The sequence below is a fragment of the Eptatretus burgeri genome, chromosome 9, assembly GCF_056783735.1.
Source record: "Eptatretus burgeri isolate ZD-2024b chromosome 9, Ebu_testis_v1, whole genome shotgun sequence".
NCBI lineage: Eukaryota > Metazoa > Chordata > Myxini > Myxiniformes > Myxinidae > Eptatretus > Eptatretus burgeri.
Genome location: NC_140969.1, coordinates 28,137,383 through 28,164,869, shown reverse-complemented (window position 1 = coordinate 28,164,869; position 27,487 = coordinate 28,137,383). Strand labels below are relative to the sequence as shown.

The 27,487-nt window shown below is 46.3% G+C and overlaps 3 protein-coding genes across 5 annotated transcripts in view; 1 reads left to right on the top strand and 2 right to left on the bottom strand.

Moving 5' to 3' along the window:
- Positions 1-27,487, top strand: part of LDLRAD2 (low density lipoprotein receptor class A domain containing 2) — an 814,009-nt gene that overhangs the window by 492,595 nt on the left and 293,927 nt on the right. The gene's annotated exons all lie outside the window — the stretch shown is intronic.
- LOC147019788 (uncharacterized) overlaps positions 1-27,487 on the bottom strand; it is a 91,413-nt gene that overhangs the window by 43,142 nt on the left and 20,784 nt on the right. The window lies entirely within an intron of this gene.
- FARSB (phenylalanyl-tRNA synthetase subunit beta) overlaps positions 11,100-27,487 on the bottom strand; it is a 65,386-nt gene continuing 48,998 nt past the window's right edge. The window contains exons 15-17 of one of the 2 annotated variants that reach the window (XM_085894512.1): positions 21,105-21,222; positions 14,576-14,731; positions 11,100-11,534 (exon numbers count right to left, since the gene is read on the bottom strand). In XM_085894512.1, coding sequence (XP_085750638.1) covers positions 11,383-11,534; positions 14,576-14,731; positions 21,105-21,222 — 426 coding nt within the window. In that variant the 3' untranslated portion in view covers positions 11,100-11,382. The remainder of the gene's footprint in view (positions 11,535-14,575; positions 14,732-21,104; positions 21,223-27,487) is intronic. The other variant, XR_015061513.1, reaches the window with a different exon arrangement.

Below are 27,487 nucleotides of genomic sequence, written 5' to 3'. Positions count from 1 at the left end.
TACATATATACTGTGTCTACATATATATTTTTCTACATTCTGTATATCAATACACATATACATATATAAAAAAAATATATAAATTGTTATGGATCCACGGTGGGGGGATTCAGACGAGTGATGTCAATCACTGTCCGTAACCAGTTTGGGTTTTCGTACCCTACTCTCGACAGCCAAATGTCACATATTCGGCATCACTTAAACACCGCCGTCTCCGGGGTTATAACGTTGGCTGGTTCGGCACAGGCCTCGGGTCACGCACCTCGAATCGCGATACCAATGTACACCTGGACTTTACAGTTGGGGAAATAGACCCCGGTTACAGACTGGTTTTGTCAGAGACCGAGCGAATTCTGCCACTCTGTAACCATTTTGGTTTTTATTTCCAAATTGAGCGGATCATTCCTCGGCGCTGCACGAATTAATTCAAAGCGGCAACTTCATACGAATCAGCCAGATTTATTGGGGATACATCGGGGAACACAACACAAGCAAAGCATTCACGACAATGTTAGAATTAAACTATAACCCGTTCTTAACTAGGGAGCTACGGATTACAGGTTTTGAAGGGGACCCTAACGAGATAAACCTTAGACAACATGCAGACAAGACACGGACAGCATGCAGACAAGACACGGGGTACTTGGTGATGCTTCATGGACGAGAGAAAAAGTGTCAAAGGCCCGAATGTGGCTCGTGACAAGCCAATGTCCACGGATTCGAGCACTCAAGCTCAAACACGCCTTTTTTCCTTTCTTTCTCTTTTTTTTTTCTTTTACAGACAGGATGGTGCATTTCTTACTCAACGTTATCTTCGTGGGTGTGTGCTCATGACATACTGGTGGCCTCTCTGGCACTTGGAGAAGGTGACCGAGCCTGGCCCCCTTGCTGACAAATTTTCCCATCAACAATACTCGTACCAGGTGTCACACATGAATGGTGCAGAGGAGAGTCAATCGAACCTAACCATTTACTTGTAGCTCTAAACAATGAACCAAACCCTGCTATGGCTAAAATGATCCTAATGACAATTTTTTTCCCAACCTGGCACACTGTTCCATTCTATTAAACCTGGGTAAGGCCTTTATTTGTCTTTTTCTATTTGGTGGTGCCAGGCATAACTCGTTGGCTGGGGAGTGTGACTACTACTAGGCCTTTTTACCTGCTTCCAATCGGGGGTGGAGGACACCCAGCGACCTCGGGGTTCACCAGAGCGTGCTTCTGGCGATCCTAACTAAGGGGTGACACTCTCGAGCCCCCATACTGTGTTCTCCTGGCAGTAAACCTACCGTGCTCTCCTGGCACTGAACCTACCGTGCTCTGCTGGCACTGAACCTACCGTGCTCTGCTGGCACTGAACCTACCGTGCTCTGCTGGCACTGAACCTACCGTGCTCTGCTGGCACTGAACCTACCGTGCTCTGCTGGCACTGAACCTACCGTGCTCTGCTGGCAATGAACCTACCGAGCTCTGCTGGCAATGAACCTACCGAGCTCTGCTGGCACTGAACCTACCGTGCTCTCCTGGCACTGAACCTACGTGCTCTTCGAGGACTTCTGACAGCCTTCAGCTGCCAGAAACCCCCAAAGCCCTGGTGCCCTATTTCCTGACTCACCAACTTCACATACCATGTCACACTCCCAGCCAGTACCACCATACCTTGGCCTACACCTACCCCTAGCAGTCCACCTGCACAATGGAACAACAGCCAGAATCCATGTCAAATTCTCTAAGTCCCCCTAACCTACACTAACTTGGTTGGGAGACTCCTACCGACAGGGTACGTTGTTAACACTCCCTCTCTTCATTCGCACAATCACGCCATTCACCCAAACACTTTAGTCATTCATTCCACAGTGCCACACACCCAGCCCACAAAACCATCCAACACCTTTCACTTTTATGTCAAAACAAAAACACACCAGTCCCTCAGATCCCACTTGGTCATCAAATTTAACTAATACACTTTTTCATCAAACCCCAATCAATTTGTCTCTACGTCTGTCGTCCGCTGGCCTCCTCCATACTGCCCTAATCGTTTATTTCCAACAATTTAAACAAAACATCAAAATCTCTTCACCAGCCCCATGGAACCTCTGCATGGTTCCAACCAGGCATTTCAGTCTTTCCTCAAACAAGCCACTCTTTGTCATCCACTTGTTTCAGGTGTGTCTAACGCTCTGCCTGTAATGTCTCCACCACTCTTTTTTTTTAATAATCACCCAAATCCACTCGTGCCACTCTTATCCCTTCTGTCAGTCTCAATTTGCAATCACTCTGGATATAATTTCCCATCAAAATTTCTTACATCCCAATATGGCCTGCTTCTTTGGCTCATTGGAAGGGGAGTGAGGGAACGAATCCCTCATTACCCATTACATTACCCCCCCCTGCCTTTCCGCCACGGCTCAAGAGTCACGTCTAAATTGGGGTTGTGGTCCACCCCCTCTTTTTCTCCAGGGTTCGCAGAAGTCAGGTAAACCCCAATCGGGGGAGCGGCCTCCCCCTCTTCTCCAGGGTTCACGGAAATCAGGTAAACCCCAATCGGAGAAGCGGCCTCCCCCTCTTCGCCAGGGTTCACGGAAATCAGGAAAGCCCCAATCGGGGGAGCGGCCTCCCCCTCTTCTCCAGTGTTCACGGAAATCAGGTAAACCCCAATCGGAGAAGTGGCCTCCGCCTCTTCTCCACAACTCCCTGAAGACAGATAAACCCCACTCAGCTTGCACACCCCTCATGTGCTCAGAAAGGTTTGAAGACCAAGTGACACACGCCAGTGCCACTTGCTACTCATCTGCGCTCTACCCCAAAGTTCCTGTGAGGCTGATAGAGAAATTAAAATCCAATTTCTAAAGCCTGCTCCTGGATGCAGCACCTCTAACTCTGTAAGAACCCATGCGGAGTTGTCCATTATGGTTTTTGTCCCCTGTGTCAAGTTCTGTCCTGGTGGCATTTCTATTTCCCCTTGCACCTCTAACCTATTTCCTATGTCACCACTCATTCCACGCTCAAGACTCCCACACACAGCAGGCTGCACACATTCCAAGGTTAGGTGTTCACATTCCACACCTTCAACTTTTCCTGCGCAATGACCAAACGCCTCACACTCCAGGGTTACATTCTCGACCGCTACGTGAGTACCCACACACGTTTCAGCATCGGCAACACATACCGGTGCTGTAGTCTGGACTGTGGGCTCACAGCATTCATTCACAGGCACTCCACACACACATTCAGGGGTCACGCATACGTGCACCCCATCGGACAGAGTCTCTTCGTTAACATGAAATTCAATTCCTACCTTAAGCTCATCGTCCGCACCATGTATGCATGTGCCCTCATACCTGCTTCGTTTCAGAGTCACCTCGATCCAGTCGCTTCTCTCCAGCAGGTTGCTCATCATTGATTCGCCACACTCCTCCGGGGCTGTCAGCTCCACATGCTGGACCTGCTCAAAATGTGTTTCATTCGTCAACAACCCCGTATGCTCCCTCAATGTCTCCTTCACCAGGTTTTGCTCTGATTGTGCTTTCATCCGACTAGTGATATCAATCAAGTCCCGGTCCACGAACATTCCTCCCTGTGGTGATGCCACACATCCCACATTATTGTGCTGTTCTACTTCCTGGCTCCATTTTCTTTTCCATTTAAGTCGTTCTTCCTCTCTGAGCCTTTGGAGTTGTTCGTTATCTTCCTGGAGTTTTTCCATCTCCGCGTACTCAAACCTAGCTCTCTCCTTTTGTTGGTCAATTTCAAATTCATGTTCTTTTTGTTTCCTATCCCACCGTCTCTCTTGTTCTTCATTCTCCAATATCATCGTTTCTCTCAATTGGTCAATTTCCCTTTCCTGCTTCATACTTTGTTCTTTTTGTTTCCTCGCCCACTGTCTCTCTTGTTCCTCGTTCTCCAATCTCGTCGCTTCTCTCAACTGGTCAATTTCCCTTACCTGCTTCATTCGTTGTTCTTTCACCATCTCCAAGCACTCCAACCTTGCTTTGGCTTCCAACTGTTCGATCTGCACAGTGTGGTTCCTTAACATTTCATTCTCCGTTCTCTTTCTTTTCTCTCTTAACCCTCAAGAGCCCACAAAATGTTCTGGGTGAACAAAAAAAATAACCCCTGGGGCTCGAGAGGGTTAACATCCTCAGCTCGTTTTGTAATTCCCTCTCTTTATTTTGGTGTTTCTGTAACTCAGAAACTTTTTCCCATAATTCCTTGCTCATCTCCACACCTCTTTCGCATGCTTCCTCCCTCAATTCGTCCATTCTCTTACCGTATATTCCTTCAGTTGTTCCAGATGTTTCTCTCCTCTTTTTATCTTCTGTTCTAGGCTTTCTCTTATCTGATTGCCTGTTCTTATCTTTCCCTTCAGTTGTTGCAATTCCAAATGGTGTTCCCGTTTTTCCTTTTCCAGCTTTGTTTTCCATTCTTCTTCCAAGTTCTCCCTATCCCGGGAGTTACTAATTTGCTCTTCCTCTATTCTTTCGTTCAGTTCGCGCTTCTCTTGTTCCAACTTATGGGTACTCCACTCTACTTTCCTCATTTCTCCCTGTAGTGCTTCGAACTGTCTCGACTTTTCCAACAATTCTTCCTTCCTTTACTCCAGATATTTCTCTCCTCTTTTTATCTTCTTTTCTAGGCTTTCTCATCTGTTTGCCTGATCTTACCTCTTCCTTCAGTTGATTCAATTCCAAATCGTGTTCCCGTTTTTCCTTTTCCAGCTTTGTTTTCAATTCTTCCTCCAAGCTCTTCCTATCCCTGGAGTTACTAATTTGCTCCTCCTCTATTCTTTTGTTCAGTTCGCTCTTCTAATGTTCCAACAAACGGGTAAACCACTCTACTTTATTCTTTTCTCCACATAGTTCCTCGCCTGTGTTGGCTAAGTCCTCTTTCAGCCACCGAATTCGTTCCTGTACATCGGCCAATCGGTATGATTCCCTGTGCACATAATCTTCCTGAACCTAGTCTCCGTGCCGATGTGCCTCGTCCAGTTTAATTTGTAACTCCTCTAGATAATTCTCACCACACTCCACATGTTCCCAGGTATCCCCCAATCGTGCATGAAGCTCGTCAATATATGCGTAGTCGTCCTGCTTCGTTTGCCATGGCGCATGCGGTGTCCACGTGGTTTGAACCGGTTGGTGAGAACGTTTTCTTCATGCTGTGTGGTTCGTTGCGCTATTATTAGCCCACTCCCGCTTCATGTTGCGCCGAGGTGGAGCCGCGCCGCCATTTTGCGACTCCATTTTTCTTTATAATTTCGAAGTTTTACACCTGATCCGCTCAAAATAAAATCAAACATAATTTTTAATTTGCAAGCGACGGTTTTATTTTTGTTTTTGTTTTTCCTCGCACCTCTCGTAACCAATGTTCGGGGTGCAAAATGCACCACAGGTCCAAATATCCCTCTCCTGACTACCAGTGTTACAGATCCACGGTGGGGGGATTCGGATGAGTGATGTCAATCACTGTCCGTATCCAGTTTTGGTTTTCGCACCCTACTCTCGACAGCCAAATGTTACATATTTGACATCACTTAACCACCGCAGCCTCCGGGGTTATAATGCCGGCTGGTTCGGCACAGGTCTCGGGTCACGCGCCTCGAATTGCGATACCAACGTACACCTGGACCTTACCAGTTGGGGGAATAGACCCCGGTTACAGACTGGTTTTGTAAGAGACCGAGCGAATTCTGCCAGTCTGTAACCATTTTGGTTTTTATATCCAAATCGAGCGGATCGTTTATATCCAAATTCGGCGCTGCACGAATTAATTCAAAGCGGCAACTTCATAAGAATCAGCCAGATTTATTGGGGACACATCGAAGAACACAACACAAGCAAAGCATTCACCACAATGTTATAATTAACCTATAACCCGTTCTTAACTAGGGAGCTACGGATTACGGGTTTCGAAGGGGACCCTAACGAGATAAACCTTAGACAACATGCAGACAAGACACGGATAGCATGCAGACAAGACACAGGGTACTTGGTGATGCTTCATGGACGAGAGCAGAAGTGTCAAAGGCCCGAATGTGGCTCGTGACAAGCCGATGTTCACGGATTCGAGCACCCAAGCTCAAACACGCCGCATGGAAAAATGGTGGCGTTGTCCATTTGTCGCAGCCCTCACGCACGCAGCCTCAGCGCGTTCAGACCCCGCGTAAGGTAGACGGCCCAAGACGAAAGATCTGTGGTATGCTCCAGCTGGTTTTTCACAAGGTCTAGCATACAAGTCCAGGCCTGGCCTGTTCACCAGACAAGGCCAAATTGATGTTTTGGGCTCCGCAGGCTGGGTCCGTGGCCGAGGAGGCACCGCCGGCCAAAACCACTCCTCAACAAAGTCGATCGCTCGACTCGACGTGCAGGCAGTGTCTCTTACCGCCAAATGGCAGATTCAGCGCGCTCAGGTTCACCACCGCCTTCCCGGCGCTCGCTCGCCTCTCGGCCCACTGCAGTTTCACTTCTCCTTTCCGGCGCTCGCTGCCTCTTGGCCCACTGCAGTTTCACTTCTCCTTTCCGGCGCTCGCTGCCTCTCGGCCCACTGCAGTTTCACTTCTCCTTTTCTAGGCCACTCCCCCTCTCAGAGCGCTGGGCGGAGTCTATTGTCCGGAAAGAGGATGGAAGAAGAAGAACCTCTCGGTACACCACCACTGCACGAACAAATAACAGCCTGTGACATCTCCCGACACACATGTAATGCCCAATTACAAAACAACCTGACGAAACATGCATTTAATGGGGGATCTCGGCTAATCCTATATTTAATAACACACTAAGGGCCATTTCCGCAACAATATAAATATTATACATTTTCATACATATACATACATACTGTTACGGAAATGGCCCTTATTGGACTACTAAATATAGGATTAGCTCAGATCCCCCCTTAAATGCATGTATAGTTAGGTTGTTTGGTAAAATGGACGTTATATGTGTGTCGGGAGGTGTAAGAGGCTGTATTATTGTTATGAGGTGGTGGTGGAACGAGAGGTCCCTCTTCTTCTTCCTCATCCTGGACGAGGCCCCGCACCGGGCGGCTGAGAGGGTGTGGCCAAAAAGAAGAAGTGACGCGAAGGGGAGGAGTTATGCCGGCTTCAAAAAGGGGGAGGAGCGAGTGATTCGAAGCGAGCGAACGAAAGAAAACTGTAAAAGAGAAAGGGTTGAGTGTGTGGAAAACAGTCGCTGAGGAAGGCGTGCTCGTGTATCGAAGGAGCGAACGAAGGCTTCGCAAAAAGGTTCGGTGTGTGGAAACAGTCGCTCTCGAGGTGCGACGGGTTTTGGAGGCGAGCGAGCGAACGAAGGAGGGATAGTGTGGAATTTGCCAGTACAAAAACGGCAGTCGGCTTTGAGAGGCTGCCTGCACGTCGAGTCGACGATCGACTCGTATGGGGAGGTGATCGACAGGTTCAGCCTGCGTCTGGCTGCGGAGCCTCCGTACTTACTCACCTCACGGCTCGACACATTTGTCGATCTGCCTGCGGTGCTCGGCACCTCGATTTGGGCCTTGTCCGGTGAATGGGACAGGCCTGGATTTGTATGCTGGACCGTGAGAGAGATCAGCTGAGGCCCATCGTCGACCTTACGCAGGGTCAGAGCGCGCGGAGACCGCGTGCGGTGCGAAGGGGGAAAAAGGAGGACGAGCTCCATTTCGCCACGCGGCGCGTTCGAGCTGGGAGTTCGAATCCATGGACATCCGCCTGTTGCGAGCGACATTTGTGCTTTTGACACTGTCCTCTCGTCCATGAGACATCACCAAGTACTCTGTCTTGTCTCGCATGCATGCTGTCTGTATGTGTCTTTGGCTGCACGTTGTTTAAGGCATATCTCGGTAGCGTACCCCTCGAAACCTGTAGTCCATGGTTCCGTAGTTAAGAACGGGTTGAGGATTGTTAAGAAAACATTGTCGTGAATTTTTCTTGTGATGTGATCCCCGAGGTTCCCCAATAAATCTGTTTAATTCGTATGAAGTTGCCACTATGGATTAATTTGTGTCATGTCAAGGAACGATCCGTTCGATTGGCATATAAAACCAAAATGGTTACAGACTGGCAGAAAACGCTCGACATCTCACAAAACCAGTCTGTAACCAGGGGTTCTATTTCCCCAACTGGCAAGGTACAAGGATTACGTTGGTATCACGATTGAAGGCACGTGACCCGAGGCCTGTGCCGAGCCGGCCAGCGTTATAAACCCCAGAGACGGCGGTGGTGAGGGCGGCGCCTAGAACCGGGTGAGAATCCCGCCACCCGGATCCGTAACAATATATATATATATATATATATATATATATATATATATATATATACATATACATATACATATACATATACATATACATATACATAGTGAGGAGGGGTAGGGGAAGTGAGGGGAGGATCCGCCAGACACATTTGTAGATAACCGTCAAGAGAGAAAGAGAGAAAGAGAGAAAGAGAGAAAGAGAGAAAGAGAGAAAGAGAGAAAGAGAGAAAGAGAGAAAGAGAGAAAGAGAGAAAGAGAGAAAGAGAGAAAGAGAGAAAGAGAGAAAGAGAGAGATGTGGCATGAGGGTGCTGCACTGTGTTAGGATGGAGCGGAGCAAGGATTGGACGAATCGTCGAGTGATGGGTTAAAAAAAAAAAAAAAAAAAAACATTTGCATGGGTAAGTTGAAAAACATGTTCATACGGCAAAGGCTCAGAAATCGGATGTTATCAAATATATTTTGCTTTAAAACTCCCAGAGAGAAACCATATAACCTTTAGAAAGCACACCCGGTTCATATAAAATAATCAAATTCTTTCGAAATATTCGCGCGGATAAAGGAAAACGTGACCGCTCGTACATTGCTGAGGTTACAAGTTAAAACCTCCATCAAAGCGCCACGCACAATGAGCCTGGGTGTGAGTTCGGTCCATGCGCTCACAAATCCCATGCACTGCACACATATTGTTAAGGATTTGGCGGTGGCGGGAGTCGCACCCCGCTCTTGACAGCCAAATGTTGAAGATTCGGCATCACTTGACAGCACCGCCGTCTCCGGGGTTATAACGCCGGCCAGTTCGGCACAGGCCTCGGGTCACATGCCTCGGATCACGATACCAAAATACACCTGTGCCTTGCCAGCTGGGGAAATAAATAGACCCAAGCTACAGACTGGATTTGTCAGAAACCGAGCGGAGTCTGCCAGTCCGTAGCCCATTTGGGTTTTATATACAAATCGAGCGAATTGTTCCTCAGCATGGCACGAATAGACTCAATCGCGGAAACTTTCATATGAATCAGCCAGATTTGTTTGGGACACATCAGGGAACACAACACAAGCAAAACATTCACAACAATGTTATAATCAATCTATAACCCGCTCTTAACTAGGGAGCTATGGATTACGGGTTTCGAAGGGAACCCTAGCGAGATAAACCTTAGACAATATGCAGACAAGACAGAGTACTTGGTGATGTCTCATGGACGAGAGGAAAAGTGTCAAAAGAACGAATGCGGCTCGTGACAAGCCGATGTCAACGGATTCGAGTGCCCAAGCTCAAACACGCCGCGTGGCAAAATGGCGCTCGTCCTCCTTTTGTCGCACCGCCCACGCACGCAGCCTCAGCGCGTTCAGCCCCCGTAAGGTCGACAGCTCAAGAGCGGAAGGTTCACGGTGTGCTCCAGCTGGCTTTTCACAAGGTCCAGCATACGAATCCAGGCCTGGCCTGCTCACCAGATCAGGCCAAATCGGGGTGTTGGGCTCCGCAGACGGATCGATGGGACCAAAAGACGTGTCGAGCCGTGCAGTGAGTCGGGACAGTCAGAGGCTCCATCACTGGACTCTGGATGAACCTGTCGATGTCCTCCTCATAAAAGTCGATCGCCGACTCCCACTAGTCGTTTCTCCTGCCTCTTTCATGAAGCAGATTGCAGACAGACACAGCCGTCCCTTACACAGCAGATCGCAACTCCCACTAGTCGTTTCTCATCCAGCCGAGGAAAGACAAACCTCATGCCGTCCCCTCCTTGCCTTTCTTGGGGCGCGCACTGCACGAAGCCGATTCCAGACTCTCACTTGCAGTTTCTCATCCAGCCGATCACAGACTGACCTCATGCAATCCCTTTCACAGCCGATCGCGACTCCCACTCGTCGTTTCTCCTGCCTCTTTCACGAAGCAGATCGCAAAAACCCTCATACAGTTCCTCCCACTGCCGATCGCCCGACTCGACGCTCAGGCAGATCCACCCCTGCCTTTTCGGCGCTCGCTTTTCTCAAAGCCGACTGTCACTCTCAAAGCGCTGGGCAGGGACTCGTTCAGAGAGGGGAAGGAAGAAGAAGAAAACCACCTCTCAGCACACCACCACTGTATGAACAATGAACAGCCTGCTACACCTTCCGACACACATGTAACGTCCAATTACCGAACAACCTGACTAAAAATGCATTTAAGGGGGAATCTGGGCTAATCCTATATTTAATAATACACTAAGGGCCATTTCCACAACAATATAACCAAGCAGGCACGCGCACGCACACACACACACACACGCACGCACGCACGCACGCACACTCGTAAAGATTCATATGAGGGGCAGTCAAAAACGAGATTATAATGATGCCAAAGACAAGAGACATGTACAGTACTGTACTCATAATTTTACTGAGCAAGAGAATAAATATATTCATTGTTTATTTATGTTGGCATGTCGTTATATTTTTTGGTCTCTCATGGACTCTTGTAAATATCTCGTTCGTAGAAACATTTTGAATGCTTCACATACTTACTGAATGTCATTGAATTTTTCAATGAAATGGATTTGAATGGAATGGAAGAGGAACAGCTAGGTTACATTTAGTTTACTCACCCGTTTCAATGCAATAAAATAAATTAAGTAAAAAACATGCATTGAACGATTTGTAGGTGGTCAAGCGGGTGTACTGCTACCCACCTTCACACACACACACACACACACACACACACACACACACACACACACACACACACACACACACACACACACACACACACACGTAAATGAACACATTCCCCATCCTACCCCCCCCCCCCCCACACACACACACAACCCTTTAGTGAATTCTGGATCACCTCCTGATAAATGAGAAAATGTTCATACTTTCTAGTACGATTGTTTATTGTAACATCATACCTTTCTCAACATTATTGCACCAAGAGTTCCCCTGAATCGCAAAACCAGAACGGAAACATGAATCAGCATCGACTGACAAAGAGGTTTGCAGGAAACACTAAAAAAAAAAAACATAATAAGCTCTAGTATGTCACAAACCCAACCAACAGTGAACTGCCACCTTGGCCATTGCACACCAGAGGCCGAGCTTGGAAATTATTTTAGCCAATGTTTGGAGGTAGCCTTGAGATACGGAATGAGTTGAAGGTCAGAGGAAAGGTTCAATGTTGATCTCGAGTGTAGAACATGGGAATGGAAGGTCAAAATGTGCTAGAACATCTGGGTGCAATACTCCGATTGTCCCAACCAACTGATTTCCTACAACAACCTCGGCACATCTTCCAGGGAAAAAGGTTGGCACTAGAAAAAGAAAGGGAGACATGAGATAAGGAACAATGAGTTAACACAAAAGGTTGGGGTAGGACAAGTATGTACAAGGAGCAAAATGAATTGAGGAATAACAGATGAGTTATTTACTTATTACATGGTGTAAAACTGCGCGTGCACGCACGCGCGCACGCACGCACGCGCGCACGCACGCACGCACACTGCTGCTCCAGGCATGCAGGTGAGTCGCAGCGTGTGCTGCAACTTTGTGGTGCGGAGAGGATAATGTTGATTCCCCCCCCCCCCCCCGAGGACCTCCACCAACGCAGTTACAGACCCATCGTGGACATTAAAGAAGAAGACAGAAGCAAAATGAGACCCAAGAGGAGAGCAATTAGCCCACCAGCCAGATGTCATCCACATCTTATAACTCAAGGGATTGTAAACTATCCACATCCCTTTTAAATTTACATAGCTCACATACCACATGACACTCAAGGAAGGAAATGTAGACAGGGAACAAACAAAAAAGAGCTTACTTATATGAGACATACCATGGGGTTTCTAACATGCACAACCTAAATGTAAACAGAACAGCTTACTTTATATTCCCATTCAAACGAGGACCCACACCACCAAAAATAATTTTCTTGGTAAGAAAGTATTTTCTTTTCTTAAAATAAGTTTTCTTGAAAAGGGCTGGCAGGATAGCCAAGAGCCTCAGAGTCCAATAGGATGTCGATGCTCACAAAACTTGTGGTGATATGGTCACCATATTCGCCACATGACACAAAAAAAAAATCATGAATTTCGAATATACATTTGGAAGAGGTTTATTATAGATTCGAATATAGACTGGGTGGAGTTCAGATCATCCATATCTGCAGGTGGTGTTGACTGCACAACAAAGACATTTATTCTTGAGACAACACTAAATATAGCAGTTTAAACTGAGCCCATTTTGGCAGTTCAAAATAACCATGAGTGTTGGGGCACCCTGCTGGTGCTGTCCAATCACTAGTGCAAACGCAACTGTTTGCAAAGAACATGAGAACAGCACTCAGGAGAGTACATACCTGCACCAGGCTGAACAGTTTACGTTTTGTATCCCACTAAAGGCAGGCCAGATCTGAATCAAAATCTCATCAGCTTGTTAAAGTCACCTACCCAACTCATCCGCCAAGTTTTGTGATAACCCATCCACAACTTTTCAACATATCATGCTATGCATCGTTTTTGGCCCCATTTGTCAATGATGAAGAATCACTTGTATTAAAAAAAAAATTCTTGTATCCAGATCCAGATCCAGATCTTCACCAAAATTGAATCAATTCATCCTTGTCACACACCCAACCTGTCCAACAAATTTCTCCAAATCTGCCCACAACTTTTTGAGATATTTTACTCACAGACACATAGACAGACAAACAGATGGACAAGGAAAGAAAACAGACAGACAGACAAACAGGGGTGAAAACATAACCTCCATCGAAATTCGGTGGCGGAGGTAAAAATATTACTGTTGAAGAGCATCAATTCGCCACATCTGCAGCCGATTCGCCACTGGAGAGTGGTAAAGTTTTGGACAACATAGGCCTATAAGTATGCACACTCGCCTCTAAGATGTATAGCCTGGTTGTGAATCCTGACCCAGCTATAAACTGTCATTCCGGTGTTTCACAAGCAGGGTAATTAGTCTGTGTGCAACCCCTCGGATGAACGTAAAACTGGGCGTCCCGTCTGCGGGCATGAGTTCGGGGATGTTAAAAATTCCATGGTGTCCTTTGCTATTGTGGGCGAGCCATCGCCGGCATCCTGGCCAAATTCCTGCTCCAACTGCTGAGTCGAACATCAGGCCTGGCCAGCCACTTTGTGAAAGACTTGGGCCAATATCTTCCTCTGGCCAACCCCACAAGAATGTGGGAATAATTGTGGCCATTGAAGAAAGAAGAAGTTTTGAGAAAATAAAACCATGGGAAATTTTTTTCTTGCAGATGCAAACATTTTCTCGAATGGTTTTCTTGTTTCAACAAAACTGGTTATTTTATGAAAATGTTTTCTTACTAAAAAATCATTATTTTGGCAGTGTACTCATGTGTGGAACACACCATTGTGGCATTGTCTCAAAAAGGCAGCTTTTAGTGAAATAGGGCCATGTCAGCGATCAAACCCAGCCAAGATATCTCAATGGCAAGCAGGCTCTGCAACACGTCCTGCTGCCCGGAAGTAGGTGATGTAAATGTGCATAATCTTGCCGTGACCATTCACCCCACAAGGTTAACTGGATCATATCATGTTTCCTGAAATCCGGCAATTTGCCCCATCAAGTGTGTGCCTTATCCACACCTCATCAACTTAACCTCACGAGATTATTTATAAACAATATACATACACAAGAAAAACAAACAATACGAGTTTAAAATATGAACAAGAAAACCAAGCTATCTGCATTAAAGGGGAAACAGTTCGGTGTTCACAACATAAGATGTTGAAGATGGGCCGAGTTGGACTAAGCATTGAACATGATAAAGGGCGTAATCAGGATGCATTTGGTTCCCATTTGTGGGTCGGATTTTAAAAGGAGGTGAGTTTCATGTTTCTATTCCATAAGTAATGATCATCATTAACACGACCCCAAAACATCAGGGATGTTTTCAACCTTCACCGAAGAATAAGAAGACAAGTAAGAATAACGTGGAAATGTAAAGGTATTTAACACAAATGGGGGAGGAGGAGCAGCCTAATAACCATGATTGGTACTCATTAAACATGAACAAATTAAGATTAAAGTGTGAAGGTGCTTAAACTTAAGATGGAAATGTAAAGGTATTTACTATTTAACACAAAGAGGGAAGGGGGCAGCTAGTTAGCCATGATTGGTATCATACTAAAATCCACAATTTGGTGACTGTTGTGCAGTTCCTCCTTCCCGTTCACCGAATCTAAGTTTTCTGTTTGAATTTTCTCACAATTTTTGTACTAATTACACAAGATAATCATGATGGTTGAAGAAAGTTAAAATTGCAATTCCTTGTTGGGTGTCAGATGCCTTAGCAGTTTGAGCATGCTCGTACCATGTGCCGGACGAATGTGGTACTCATCAGGTTTGCGACCAGGCTGTGTGGACAAAAGCTGCATTACGCGATCCAGGAGTCCGTGTACAGCCTCGAAAGCTGAAATGCGTGCACAGTACAAAGCGCAGAGACGTCGCTCATTCCTGCTGCCAACATCTGCACAATGAAAGACAACAATAACAGATATATACAACCATTATTACCAGTACACACTTTCCTCAAATAAAGGTTTTTTTCAATCAAGCAATAACAAACAACAAGGAAACCTCAACAAACCAGCATTAAATTAGAGGGGAAAAGCATCAACACTATCACTCAAGTATAAAGTAATACACATGTGTACACAAGCATACATGGCCAATGTTCATGCCTCCATCGTTTTTGAGAACCTTTTTCATGCACCATTTGCTCACATAACAAGTTGCAATGAGGAATCAAAACCATTAATTACGTACTATTGAAATGTACCTTTTAGACCTCAACACACTTTTGTCCTTTGACCTAGTTTAATTCCTTTTCAGACCCCTGAAACCCCTCAGACCTTGACATCCCATAGACTCGACACCTTTTAGACCCTTTTCAGAACTGCAAAAGATATATATATATATATATATATATATATATATATATATATATATATATATATATATATATATATATATATATATATATATATATATATATATATATATATATATATGTTGTTGCGGATCCGGGGTGGCGGGATTCTCACCCGACTCTTGGCACCACCCTCACCACCGCCGACTCCGGGGTTTATAACGCCGGCTGGCTCAGCACAGGCCACGGGTCACACGTCTTCAATCGCGATACCAACGTAATCCTGGACCTTACCAGTTGGGGAAATAGAACCCCGGTTACAGACTGGTTTTGTCAGATGCCGAGCGTTTTCTGCCAGTCTATAACCATTTTGGTTTTATATGCCAATCGAACGGATCGTTCCTCGACGCGACACAAATTAATCCATAGCGGCAACTTCATACGAACCAACCAGATTTATTGAGGAACATCGGGGAACATAACACAAGCAAAATATTCACGACAATGTTTTTATTAACAATCTTTAACCCGTTCTTAACTCGGGAACTACGGATTACAGGTTTCGAGGGGGTCCCTACCGAGATATGCCAAATACAACGTGCAGACAAGACAGACAGACAGCATGCATGCAGACAAGACAGAGTACTTGGAGATGTTTCATGGATGAGAGGAAAGTGTCAAAAGCACGAATGTCGCTCGTAACAAGCGGATGTCCACGAATTCGAGCCGCCAGATCGAACACGCCGCGTGGCAAGGTGGTGGCGCCGTACTCTTTCTTCTCAAGGCACCACGTGTGCACGCCCTCCTCAGTGCGTTCTGGCCCCGCGCAATGTCGACGGCACAAGACCGTTAGATCGACGGTGGTATGCTCCAGCTGGCTTTTCACAAGGTCCAGCGTACAAATCCAGGCCTGGCCTGTTCACCAGACAAGGCCAAACCGAGGTGTTTGGACTCCGGCAGGCGGATCGGCAGGCGGATCGACAAACGTGTCGAGGACCTTCTCATGAAAGTCGATCACCCACTCGACGTGCAATCAGCCTCTAGTCGATTCTCCTGCCTCCTTCACGAAGCAGATCACAGACAGACACTCGTCGTTTCTTTGTTGCCTTCCCTGCCTTTCTTTCGGCTCGTTCCTCACGAAAAACAGACAGCTGTCCCACGTACAGCCGATCGGCGCCACCTCGGCGCTCACCCTTTCACCACAGTTTATTTTTCGTGCGCTCGCTTCGACCCCGGGCATGCCTCGAAACCGACTGTTTTCCAAAACTGAACCTTTTCACGAGGTCTTCGTTCGCTTGCTTCCGAAGCCACTGCTCATCCAGCAGATCGCAACTCGACACTCATCGTTTCTCTGTTGCCTTCCCTGCCTTTCTTTTGGCTCATTCCTCACGAAAAACAGACACAGCTGTCCTGTGTACAGCCGATCGGCGCCACATCGGCGCTCAGTTTCACCACAGATTTCCTTTCCTTTTTGCCTCGAAGCAGAGCACGCCTCGAAAAAACCGACTGTTTTCCCAAACTGAACCTTTTCACGAGGTCTTCGTTCACTCGCTTGAGCCACTAGCTCCTCCACCTTTACGAAGCCGACAAACTCCTCCCCTTAACGACGCGTTTCTCAGAACATAACCCCGTCGTTAAGTGGCGCATGACTGTATATATATATCTATATATATATTATTTTATTTATTAATTTTTTTTTTACAGATCTGGAAACCATTTGCATTCAACATGCAGATGTCCCAAAAGTCAGTTATGTCATTAAGTATGTGTGTAGTCAGATGCCAGCGTAATGGTTAGCATCAGTGTTCCAGACTCCCTGGTTTTTTTTTTTTGGTTTTTTTTTTTTCTTCAGTATGACGGTGATGTTGACACTTCGATTTCTAGTGCGGTTATGATTTAAATCGTTGAGCGGCAGCCTATTAATTATATTATATTATAACCGCACTAGAAATCAAAGTGTCAACATCACCGTCATACCGTTTTTACAGCCATTTTTCCCTGCTGTGCAGGGGTTGGCTTTTTCTTGAGGCAATGTTTTATGGCCGGATGCCCTTTCTGACGCCAACCCTGGTCGCCTCTTACGACACACAGGGATATGGTACACTTATTTTAACAGGGGTATACACCGGCCCAGTACACTGGTACTCATTTCGCCGACCTCGGAAGGATGACAAGGCTGAGTCAACCCCCTGGTGTTAATTCAGCAGCCAACGGGGCTTGAACTCAGGACTCTGGGATCCCAAGCCACCACCCTAACCACTAAGCTAACACCAGGCATCACCGTCATACCGAAGAAAAAAAAAAAAAACAGGGAGTCTGGAACACTGACGCTAACCATTACCTTGACGTGTTTCGACTTATGAGTACCGTACAAGTAACGTGTGTCGACGTGTGTCAGCGATCGCGTAACGTGCCAACAACTTATGGCCAGCGTTATGCGGAACGTGTGAGTCATATGCTGGCATACATCGAAAAATTTCAAGCATGGAAAATTTGTCTAACAGCTCGGCGTACTACGACGTATGCCAGCGTACTACGACGTATGCCAGCATACTACGACATATGCCAGTGTGCTCTTAACGTATACATACTTACACACAACGTATTCGACGTGTGCCAGCGTTTCAGCCAAATTTTCATACGTCAGGCATACGCTGGCTAAATCGTCAAGGTGTGACAGGGCCTTAAGAACAAGGTCAAGCAGCAGACATTGGGGACAACAAAGCTACAGACTGGCAGAGGGCGAAAACGACTTTCCACTGACCGGGATGACCGCCAACTCATTCGAATGTCACTAAACAACCGTAGGCTGACATCAAGTGACCTACAAAAAGAATGGCAAACGGCAGCTGGGGTGAAGTGCACGGCGAGGACGGTTTGAAACAGGCTCCTTGGGGCAGGGTTGAAGTCGTGCAAAGCTAGAAAAAAGCCCTTCATCAATGAGAAACAAAGAAGAGCCAGGCTGAGGTTTGCAAAAGACCATAAGGATTGGACCATAGAGGACTGGAGTAAGGTCATCTTCTCTGATGAGTCCAATTTTCAGCTTTTCCCAACACCTGGTCATCGAATGGTTAGACGGAGACCTGGAGAGGTCTACAAGCCACAGTGTCTTGCACCCACTGTGAAATTTGGTGGAGGATCGGTGATGATCTGGGGGTGCTTCAGAAAGGCTGGAATCGGGCAGATTTGTTTTTGTGAAGGACTCATGAATCAAGCCACGTACAAGGTTGTCCTGGAAGAACACTTGCTTCCTTCTGCTCTGACAATGTTCCCCAACTCTGAGGATTGGTTTTTCCAGCAGGACAATGCTCCATGCCACAGAGCCAGGTCAATCAAGGTGTGGATGGAGGACCATCAGATCAAGACCCTGTCATGGCCAGCCCAATCTCCAGACCTGAACCCCATTGAAAACCTCTGGAATGTGATCAAGAGGAAGATGGATGGTCACAAGCCATCAAACAAAGCCGAGCTGCGTGAATTTTTGCACCAGGAGTGGCATAAAGTCACCCAACAGCAATGTGAAAGACTGGTGGAGAGCATGCCAAGACGCATGAAAGCTGTGATTGAAAATCAGGGTTATTCCACAAAATATTGATTTCTGAACTCTTCCTAAGTTAAAACATTAGTATTGTGTTGTTTAAAAATGAATATGAACTTGTTTTGTTTGTATTATTTGAGGTCTGAAAACACTGAATCTTTGTTGTTATTTTGACCAGTTATTATTTTCTGCAAATAAATGCTCTAAATGACAATATTTTTATTCGGAATTTGGGAGAAATGTTGTCAGTAGTTTATAGAATAAAACAAAAATGTTCATTTTACTCAAACACATACCGATTAATAGTAAAACCAGAAAAACTGATAATTTTGCAGTGGTCTCTTAATTTTTCCAGAGCTGTATATATATTGTTACGAATTTGGAATTCAATTGCACACAACATACAGGTTCCCTTAGTCAGCTATGTCGATAAGTGCATGTTCCTAAGATAGCTCACCTTCCATTGTTTAAATGTTTTGAAATCGATTTAATAGTTAGGGAGCAAACAATGGAGACGTCCCTCCCCCTCTTCTGCAAAGAGGAAGAAGAACCCTGCGGTGACGTCAACAACTCCCTCCCACCCGTGGTTGAGCGGGGGGTGGATCACGAGGGCATGAGTCACGCTGGGTGCGGGGGAGGGGTGCAAAAGATAAAGAGGACATCTTTTCTTTGTCCTAAAAGAGTTAAAAAGAGTTCGTGGAAAGAGTTCGTGGAAGTCCCGTGAAAAGAGTCCCGTGAAAAGAGTCCCGTGAAAAGAGTCCTGTGATAGGGCTGAGTTCGTGGGCTCGTAGGAGTCCCGTGGCAGAGTTTGTGTGGTGAGTCCCGTGGGAGGAGTAAGCTTTTTGCTTCGGCAGTTGGGGGAGTCGGGAGGAAGCCAGAAGCCAAGGAGCTGCGTGGAAGTACGGGTGTCGCGAAGGAGACGCGAGCTGGAGGCGCAGCCTTGCCTGCTGTGTAGCGCAAACCGCGCGTTCGTGTGGAGAGAGCTGGAGAGAGCTCGCCTGCCACACGGAAGGCCCGAGCTCGACCACGGCTACGCTAGCTGCCGTGGGGAAGGAGCATCGCGGGTCGCCCAAGCGCGTTCGTGTGGAGAGAGCTGGAGAGAGCTCGCCTGCCACACGGAAGGCCCGAGCTCGACTGCGGCTACGCTAGCTGCTGTGGGGACAGGACGTCGTGGGTCGCCCAAGCCAGACACCACGAGGGTGCAGGTAACCTGCAACGGTCTCGTGGGACTCGTTCGGTCTGCCAAGTCCCACGCCATAAAGACTCAAGAGGTCCAGTCTGACCCCATTGCCTTTGATGGGGTCTTTTTCCTGCTTTTCTTTTGAATGAATGTTGTGGCGCCGAGTCCCGTTAGTAAAACTGTGTTAGTGACTGTACATTAATAATTGCTAATAGACGGTTGTAGTTCTTTTGTTGTGCTTTTGTTGCTTGTATAATTACATACGTGTTTCATTATAATAAATGTCCTTGTGTAAATGTAAACCTGCTCGTTGCGTCCATCCCCTCATTGACTGAACAGTTCATGTGTTGGGAGTTAGAAAGCCGTTGGTTTGCCGTAATAGGGGGACATTTGGACCAACGGTTCTTGGCGATTACGCCGCTCTGAATCGTGCACGGACAAGCTCGCTTCGGCGGTTTGTTCCGTATGAGATCTGTCGAGGGTGGAATACCCCGGTAGTTGGATCACGTGGGTATTTAGGTACATTGAAGATTGGCAATCGACCCTACCCCACGTGATCTGCCAATTGGCGTATTTCGGTTCTTGTACAAGGGCCCGTAGCTCGGAGTTATCCGGGCGGCGATCTATATTACGGCGATCGGTCGGGCCGACTCGACTTACGGCTCCGTTCAGAGCGGTCGGTTGGTGGCTGACCCCCGCCCAGTAACAATATATGTGTATATATATATATATATATATATATATATATATACATATATATATATATATATATACATATATATATATATACATATATATATATATATACACACACACACACACACACACACACACACACACACACACACACACACACACACACACACACATATATATATATATATATATATATATATATATATATATATATATATATATATATATATATATATATATATATATATATATACATATATATATATATAAAAATATACACACACATATATATATATATGTATATACATATATACATATATATACATATATATATATACACACACACATATATATATATATGTATATACATATATACATATATATATATATATATATATATATATATATATATATATATATATACATATATACCACACACACATACATATACGAATATATACATACACACTTATATGTACACGCACGCACGCACGCACACAAACACACACACCAAAAGCAACATGTCGGGCTTGTTTCCTAATGAAACAGATACTGACCTGTCACCAAGTCTTTCAGAACAACATCAGAGATCTCAAAAAGGCGCATCGGCAGAGCCATCTGCTTGTTTGCAGCAGCAGTCTTAAGCAGTCCAGGAATCAAGGAGGTTCGGGCCACCTGGGTAGATTGTAAGAAAGACTATACATGTAGTCAAAACCATTCCATTCCATTCCATTGGGACCGCACTGTATGCAGAGCGTTGGTGCTGCCTCAGCAGTCTCCTTGGCTATTGGGCACAATCCTGGACAGGTCGCCACTCTGACACAGAATACCAGCAAGCTGCACTCATTTTGCCGACCTCAGAAGGATGACAAGGCAGAGTCATCCCCACCTGGTATTGATTCAACAGCCGAGTGGGATTTGAACTCAGGATCTGAGGCTCCCGAGCCCACCACCCCAACCATTAAGCAAACACCAGGCATATACTCAAAATCAAGATTCTTTCATGGATCAATATTGATTACAGAATTTGACCTGGAGTCAATTGATTGTAGTCCAAACTGGATTTTATCAGAAAAGCAAAATCTGCACTCCACACCAAAGTTGCAACATACAAAGCACAAGGTGACTGGCTTGTTCTCCTTTTCTTCCTCCCCCCTCACCATACCACACATCTGTGTCCATCTGCATGTGTCTGTGTCCATCCGTCCGTCTGCGTCTCTCAGTCTATCTGCGTCAGTCAAAATAAATATTAAGTTCAGCCAATTTGTCTGTCTGTCTACAAAGAATAGGATTGGTTGACCTGATGAATGTGGCCTCCATTGCACCAAGGTGAGCTAAACTGCATGGATCCTCCACTCAAGATTTTTAAACCAGCCAATATGATATTGCTCTGTACACTGAGAATTATTCAGTAAATGGTAACCAATTGCAGAGGCACAGGGAATAGTTGTCGTGCTGTGTACATTCTTACAAGCCTGAGTTGGTTGTCTCTGTTCGGTTGACTGACCCCGTCTGATTCCCCAAAGGGACGTTTGTTCAATACGATCCTTCAATCTCAAAGATGTGCAGCCCACGTACCTAGCGTCACACTGGCACTGAAATTCGTAAAGAATCTTACTTGCATGAGAGGCGGGCAGAACATCTCTTTGGCTTGATGGAAGCAACCGGCGGGTAATGAAAATCACTCGTGGTTAAACAGCATAGTAAGAATGGGACACTGTCTGTTTGATCTGGTTTTCAAACCGTTGAGACACTGCCTTTCCAAAGTAGACGTAATAAGATGGTAATAAACAATGAAATATTGCAACATAGCTAGACTGCTAAAAACTGATATTGTTGCTAAAAACTGATAAAAACTGATTTTAAAAACTGATATTTCAATATTTCATTGTTTGTAAAAACTGATATTGGAGATTGTATGAAAAGACGAGAAGGGCACTCGGTAGAGCGCATACCTACACCACGTAATGCCTGATCCACGAGACCATATGGTCCCAATACATTTTTGAAATATCATGCTCTATAATCGATTTTGGCCCTTTCAATGGTGAAGAATTACAGTAAAAATTAAATAAATCCCGTACCCAGATCCGGATTCAGATCTTCACCAAAATCGAATCAATTTGTCGTGGTCACACACCCAACGTGTCCACCAAGTGTCGTCCAAATAAGTCCACAACTTTCTGAGATATCGTGATATATATAATTTTTGGCCCAATCTCTCAAAGGTGAAGAATCACTGAAAAAATTCTAGTCGGCGGAGCAGGATCCAGATCTTCACCAAAATCTAATCAGTTTGTCGTCACACACCCAACCTGCGCACCAAATTTCATCCGGATCCGTCCACAACTTTTTGAGATATCCTGTACATACAGACAAACAAACAGGCAAACAAAGACAGAAAGGGTTGAAAACAACCTCCTTCACCTTCCGTGGCAGTGGTAAAAATTGAAGCGAAAATGCTCTAGATGACTTTAAGACAATAAAATCATAGGGGAAACACCAATATCTACATAAACAACTGATGATAAACAAGAGCTCAATGTACAGTAATACCTCATTTAATGCTGCCCTATGGAAGACTGATTTGGTACAGAGCTCTCTGCCCTGGAGATAATCTTTAATAGTTTATCAACAACATCAAAAAAACACGCAGCACTACCGAGTGAACGCACCACCCACCACCATTGTTTGGACTGTATGCATGCACTCTTCTTCTTCTTTCGGCTGCTCCCGTTAGGGGTCGCCACAGCGTATCATCCGTTATGATCCGCATAATGATTTGGCACAGGTTTTACGCCGGATGCCCTTCCTGACGCAACCCTGGTCACCTCTTCCGACACAGGGATATGGTACACCTATTCTAACCGGGGCATACACCGGGCCTAGTACACTGGTACTCACTTCGCCGACCTCGGAAGGATGACAGGCTGAGTCAACCTCCTGGTGTGTATTAATTCAAGCGGCCAACGGGGCTTGAACTCAGGACCTTTTGAATCCCAACCCGCTACCCTAACCACTACGCCAACACCAGGCTTCTGTATGCATGCACTCTGAGCCAATTATTGTCAGGTCAGACCAGATTAGATCTTTGAATTGCTGCAGGTACCATGTAAACCTTTTCTAACTTGTTTCATGGTCGGGTTGTCGGTGACGAAACAGTCTCCCCCTCCAGGTCGCCGACTTCCTGGTGAAGTGAAGAGGTGAAGAGGGTGCATGGATATGGACACCCAGCAGGATTAAAAACAAAACCTGTCAAAGGGTGGCAGAGCTCCTTGCGAGACAATGGCCATCCATATTTAGTGCCAAACTGTATCTGCAGACATCCTTCCGCAGTTGGGTTACTTTTTTTTTTTAAAGAGGTTGGTGGCAGCATTTGCATTTTAGCCACTGTAAAACACTTCACTCCGCAAAACGAGAAAAACGCAAATAAAATTGAAAATTCACTCCGTGGGAGTACCTCCTATGCAGCGGCCCTTCACAGGGCAGCTCACCGGATGACGGTATTGGGGCAAAGCCTTCAGGACCCCCACTCTTAATTGATGATAGGAGAAAAACCACGGGTTAACCTTCCCAGATCAGATTGCGGAAGTGTGTCGGGGTGGTGGTGAGGTATCATCTACCAGACGGCGGTCTCCTTGGGTTAACCCGAGGCGGTCTCTTCGGGTGGGCGCCTGTAATGTCCCATCCCAAAGAGAGGATGATCACCTGTCTCTGTTATCATCTGAACATCGGTATTGCAACACTCCTTGAGATTTGAAGACCATATAGTGGTGAGATCATGACGGGTGGTTACACCTATTATTGGTCTAGTCGCTTTGATGGTTACCATGCCCAAGGAGTTGCTACAGCTGCATCCAACAAGCTGACTCCAATGATAATTGAGGTAACACCCGTCAATGAACGTATTATGAGACTAAGGATTCGTCACTCCTTGGGTGTCGTTCCCTGGTCTCTGTTTATGCTCCGACTGAGGCGAGTGATCTCACCGTGAAGGACGCATTTTATGCCAGGCTCGAGTCTGTGGTTGATCAGTGCCCCAGACGAGATACTCTTCTAGTCGTGATGGATTTCAATGCGTCGACTGGAACTGATAGGAATGGTTATGAGACATGTGTTGGTCCACATGGGTCTGAAACTGTGAACCAGAATAGAACCAATTTCCTTGACTTTGCAAGAGTCATGGACTGAGGGCAGTTGTTTCATGGTTTCAGTGCCGACAGGCTCATCACTGGACTTGGTATTCCAACGCTGGTGGTGTGGCAAAGGAGATTGACCATGTGCTCCTTGATGGTCACTGGAGGATGACCCAGAAATGCAGGGTCCACCGGCATGCTGAGTTCCCCAACACCGGCCACAGGCTTGTGGTAGCAACTCTGAAGTTGCAGCCTAAATCCGGAAGAATGGTACCAACACAGCCAAAGCTGGTTGTTGGCAAACTCAGGGATGAAAGGGTAGCTGAGGAGTTTGCGAACAGGCTGAGTGAGGATTTGAGGGGGGGGTGTCTTGGTGCTTTGGGAAGCCTTTAGAGTTGTGGAGTGCCTTCAAGACCACCATCCTTTATGTTGCCGGTGGGCGTCTTGGAACTCACCGGAGGGCGAAGAAGAATTTTGTCTCTCAAGGGACACTGGATACCATTGACAAAAGTCGCAGCACTAGGCTTAATGGCAGAGCTAAACTGTTCAGGGTGTTGAGGCATAAAATTGTACGTGCGCTAAGGGTGGACAAGGAGGCCTATGTGCGAAGAATCTGAGAAGGGATAGAGCATCACCTGTGGTAAGGTGATCCTTGTCCTGCTTACAGGAGAATTTGCACATTGCGTTCCTCCAAGCCCGTCCCTTGGTGTACTGCAGTTACAGCAGAGGGTGTTGGGCTCTTGACAGAAGTGAAGGCCCATTGGGCCGCTTACTTTGAGCGGCTGTACCAGGCTGATCCACCAGTTGTTGAGTTGGATGTCAGGGGTGATACAATCGCTATTGCTGACCCTCCACTCAACTGTGATCCACCTTCATTTGTGGAAACACAGGCTGCGGTGAACCGGTTGAAATGGGGGTGAAGCTCCTGGGATCTGTGGCATCCATGCTGAAATTCTCAAGGCTGGTGGAAATGCTGTACTCATGTCGTTGCATGCAGTTCTGTGCTCTGTCTGGAACACAGGCATCCTCCCAACTGACTGGAAGAGGGGCCTTGTTGTCCTTCTCTGGAAAGGGAGGGTGATCACAAGGACTGCAACAACTACCAAGGGGTGACACTGTTCTCAATGCCAGGCAAGTATTTGCTCGCATAATTCTTGATGGGGTTTGCCACCATCTGCTTGAGCACCAGCACCCAGAGCAGTCAAGCTTAACACCAAAGAGGTCAACGATTGACCGTATCTTCACCCTTCAGGTCCTTACCCAATGCAAAGGAGAATTTCGGCAGAGACTGCTTGCAGCCTATCTTGATCTCTGCAAAATGTTTGATTCAGTGAATTGGGATGCCCTCTGGAGGATTCTTGGTCTTTGTGGGGTGTCACCAAAACTGATCAATCTGATGTCTGACTATACTCTGGTACTGAGAGTGCTGTGAGATGTGGTGATACCATCTCTGAATTAATTCCAGTTGTTACTGGAGTTTGTCAGGGGTGTGTACTGGCCCCCACACCTTTCAGTGCTTGCATGGACTTGATTATTGGGGGGGATGTCTGAGAGATGAAGCTGTGGTCCATCGTTTGAGAATGTCAAGATCTCTGACCTTGATTTAGCAGATGATGCAGTCATCTTTGTGGAGGCTCTGCATATCTTTTTGTGGGCCCTCAATGCGCTGAATGATGGGTCAGAGCTGCTGGGATTACGGGTTTCCTGGGTCAAAAGTAAGATCTCTGCTTTCAGCAACATCGTGGATGCTGATATCATGTCTGTACCCGTTTGTGGAGAGGATGTTGAGGTCACAGAAAGATTCACTTTCCTTGGCAGTGATATTCAAGTCTTTGCTGGATGCGAGCCGAAGGTCAACAGGTGTCTGCATTGGGCCTCGGAGTCATGGATTCACTGGATCATGGGGTTTGGCAGTGTCGGTCCCTGTGCAGGACGACGAAAGTCTGAGTCTTCAGGTCCTTTGTGCTTCCAGTCTTGCTCTAAGAATGTGAGACTTGGACTCTGAGCATGGATCTGAGATGGTGACTTAATTCCTTTGGTACCAGGTCTCTTCAGAGAATCCTTGATTATCGCTGGTCGGACTTTGTGTCCAACGAGCAATTGTTGAGAGAGACTCAAATGAGATTTGTTACCTGCATCATCCATGAGAGTCAGCTGCGGCTGCATGGACATGTGGCTCGCATTCCTGACGCTGATCCTGCTCACCAGATTCTCTCTGTGATGGAGCCTCATGAGTGGAGGAGGCCAATGGGCCAACCACGTGCCCTGTGGTTGCAGCATGTTGATCAGTTTCTCAAGGAGATGGGAATGGACCAGGCATCTGCCTGGGGGATGGCCAGACGGAGGCCCTTGGAGTATCAGCGGAAAGTCGACGCAGAGACGCGCTGCTCCAGCTCATGCTCCCATACTTGACCTGACCTGAGCCAATCAGCAGTTTTTACACCACCTTCATTTTACAGTTAGAGGAGCCTCCTCCCACATTGCTTCCATGTCGGCGCAGTAGGAGCAAAGGTGGAGTGCTGGCAATTATTATTTTTATTGCATTTTGTATGTATTTTATGTTTCTGTTTATACTTCATGATGATGTTATAATAAACTAGAATGGCACTCTTCAATGGCATGGCGTGGACTGATATGCCTCCACCCACATTATTACATCATTATAATACTTGTAGCAAGTTCAATTTAAGTTCCTTCAGCTGTTCTCAAGTGTCACATTTTTCCCTGACATGACCTCTGACCTCTGCCACCAAAATCGAATCAGTTCCTCTTTGCATCATAATATATACTTGTACCAAGTTTGG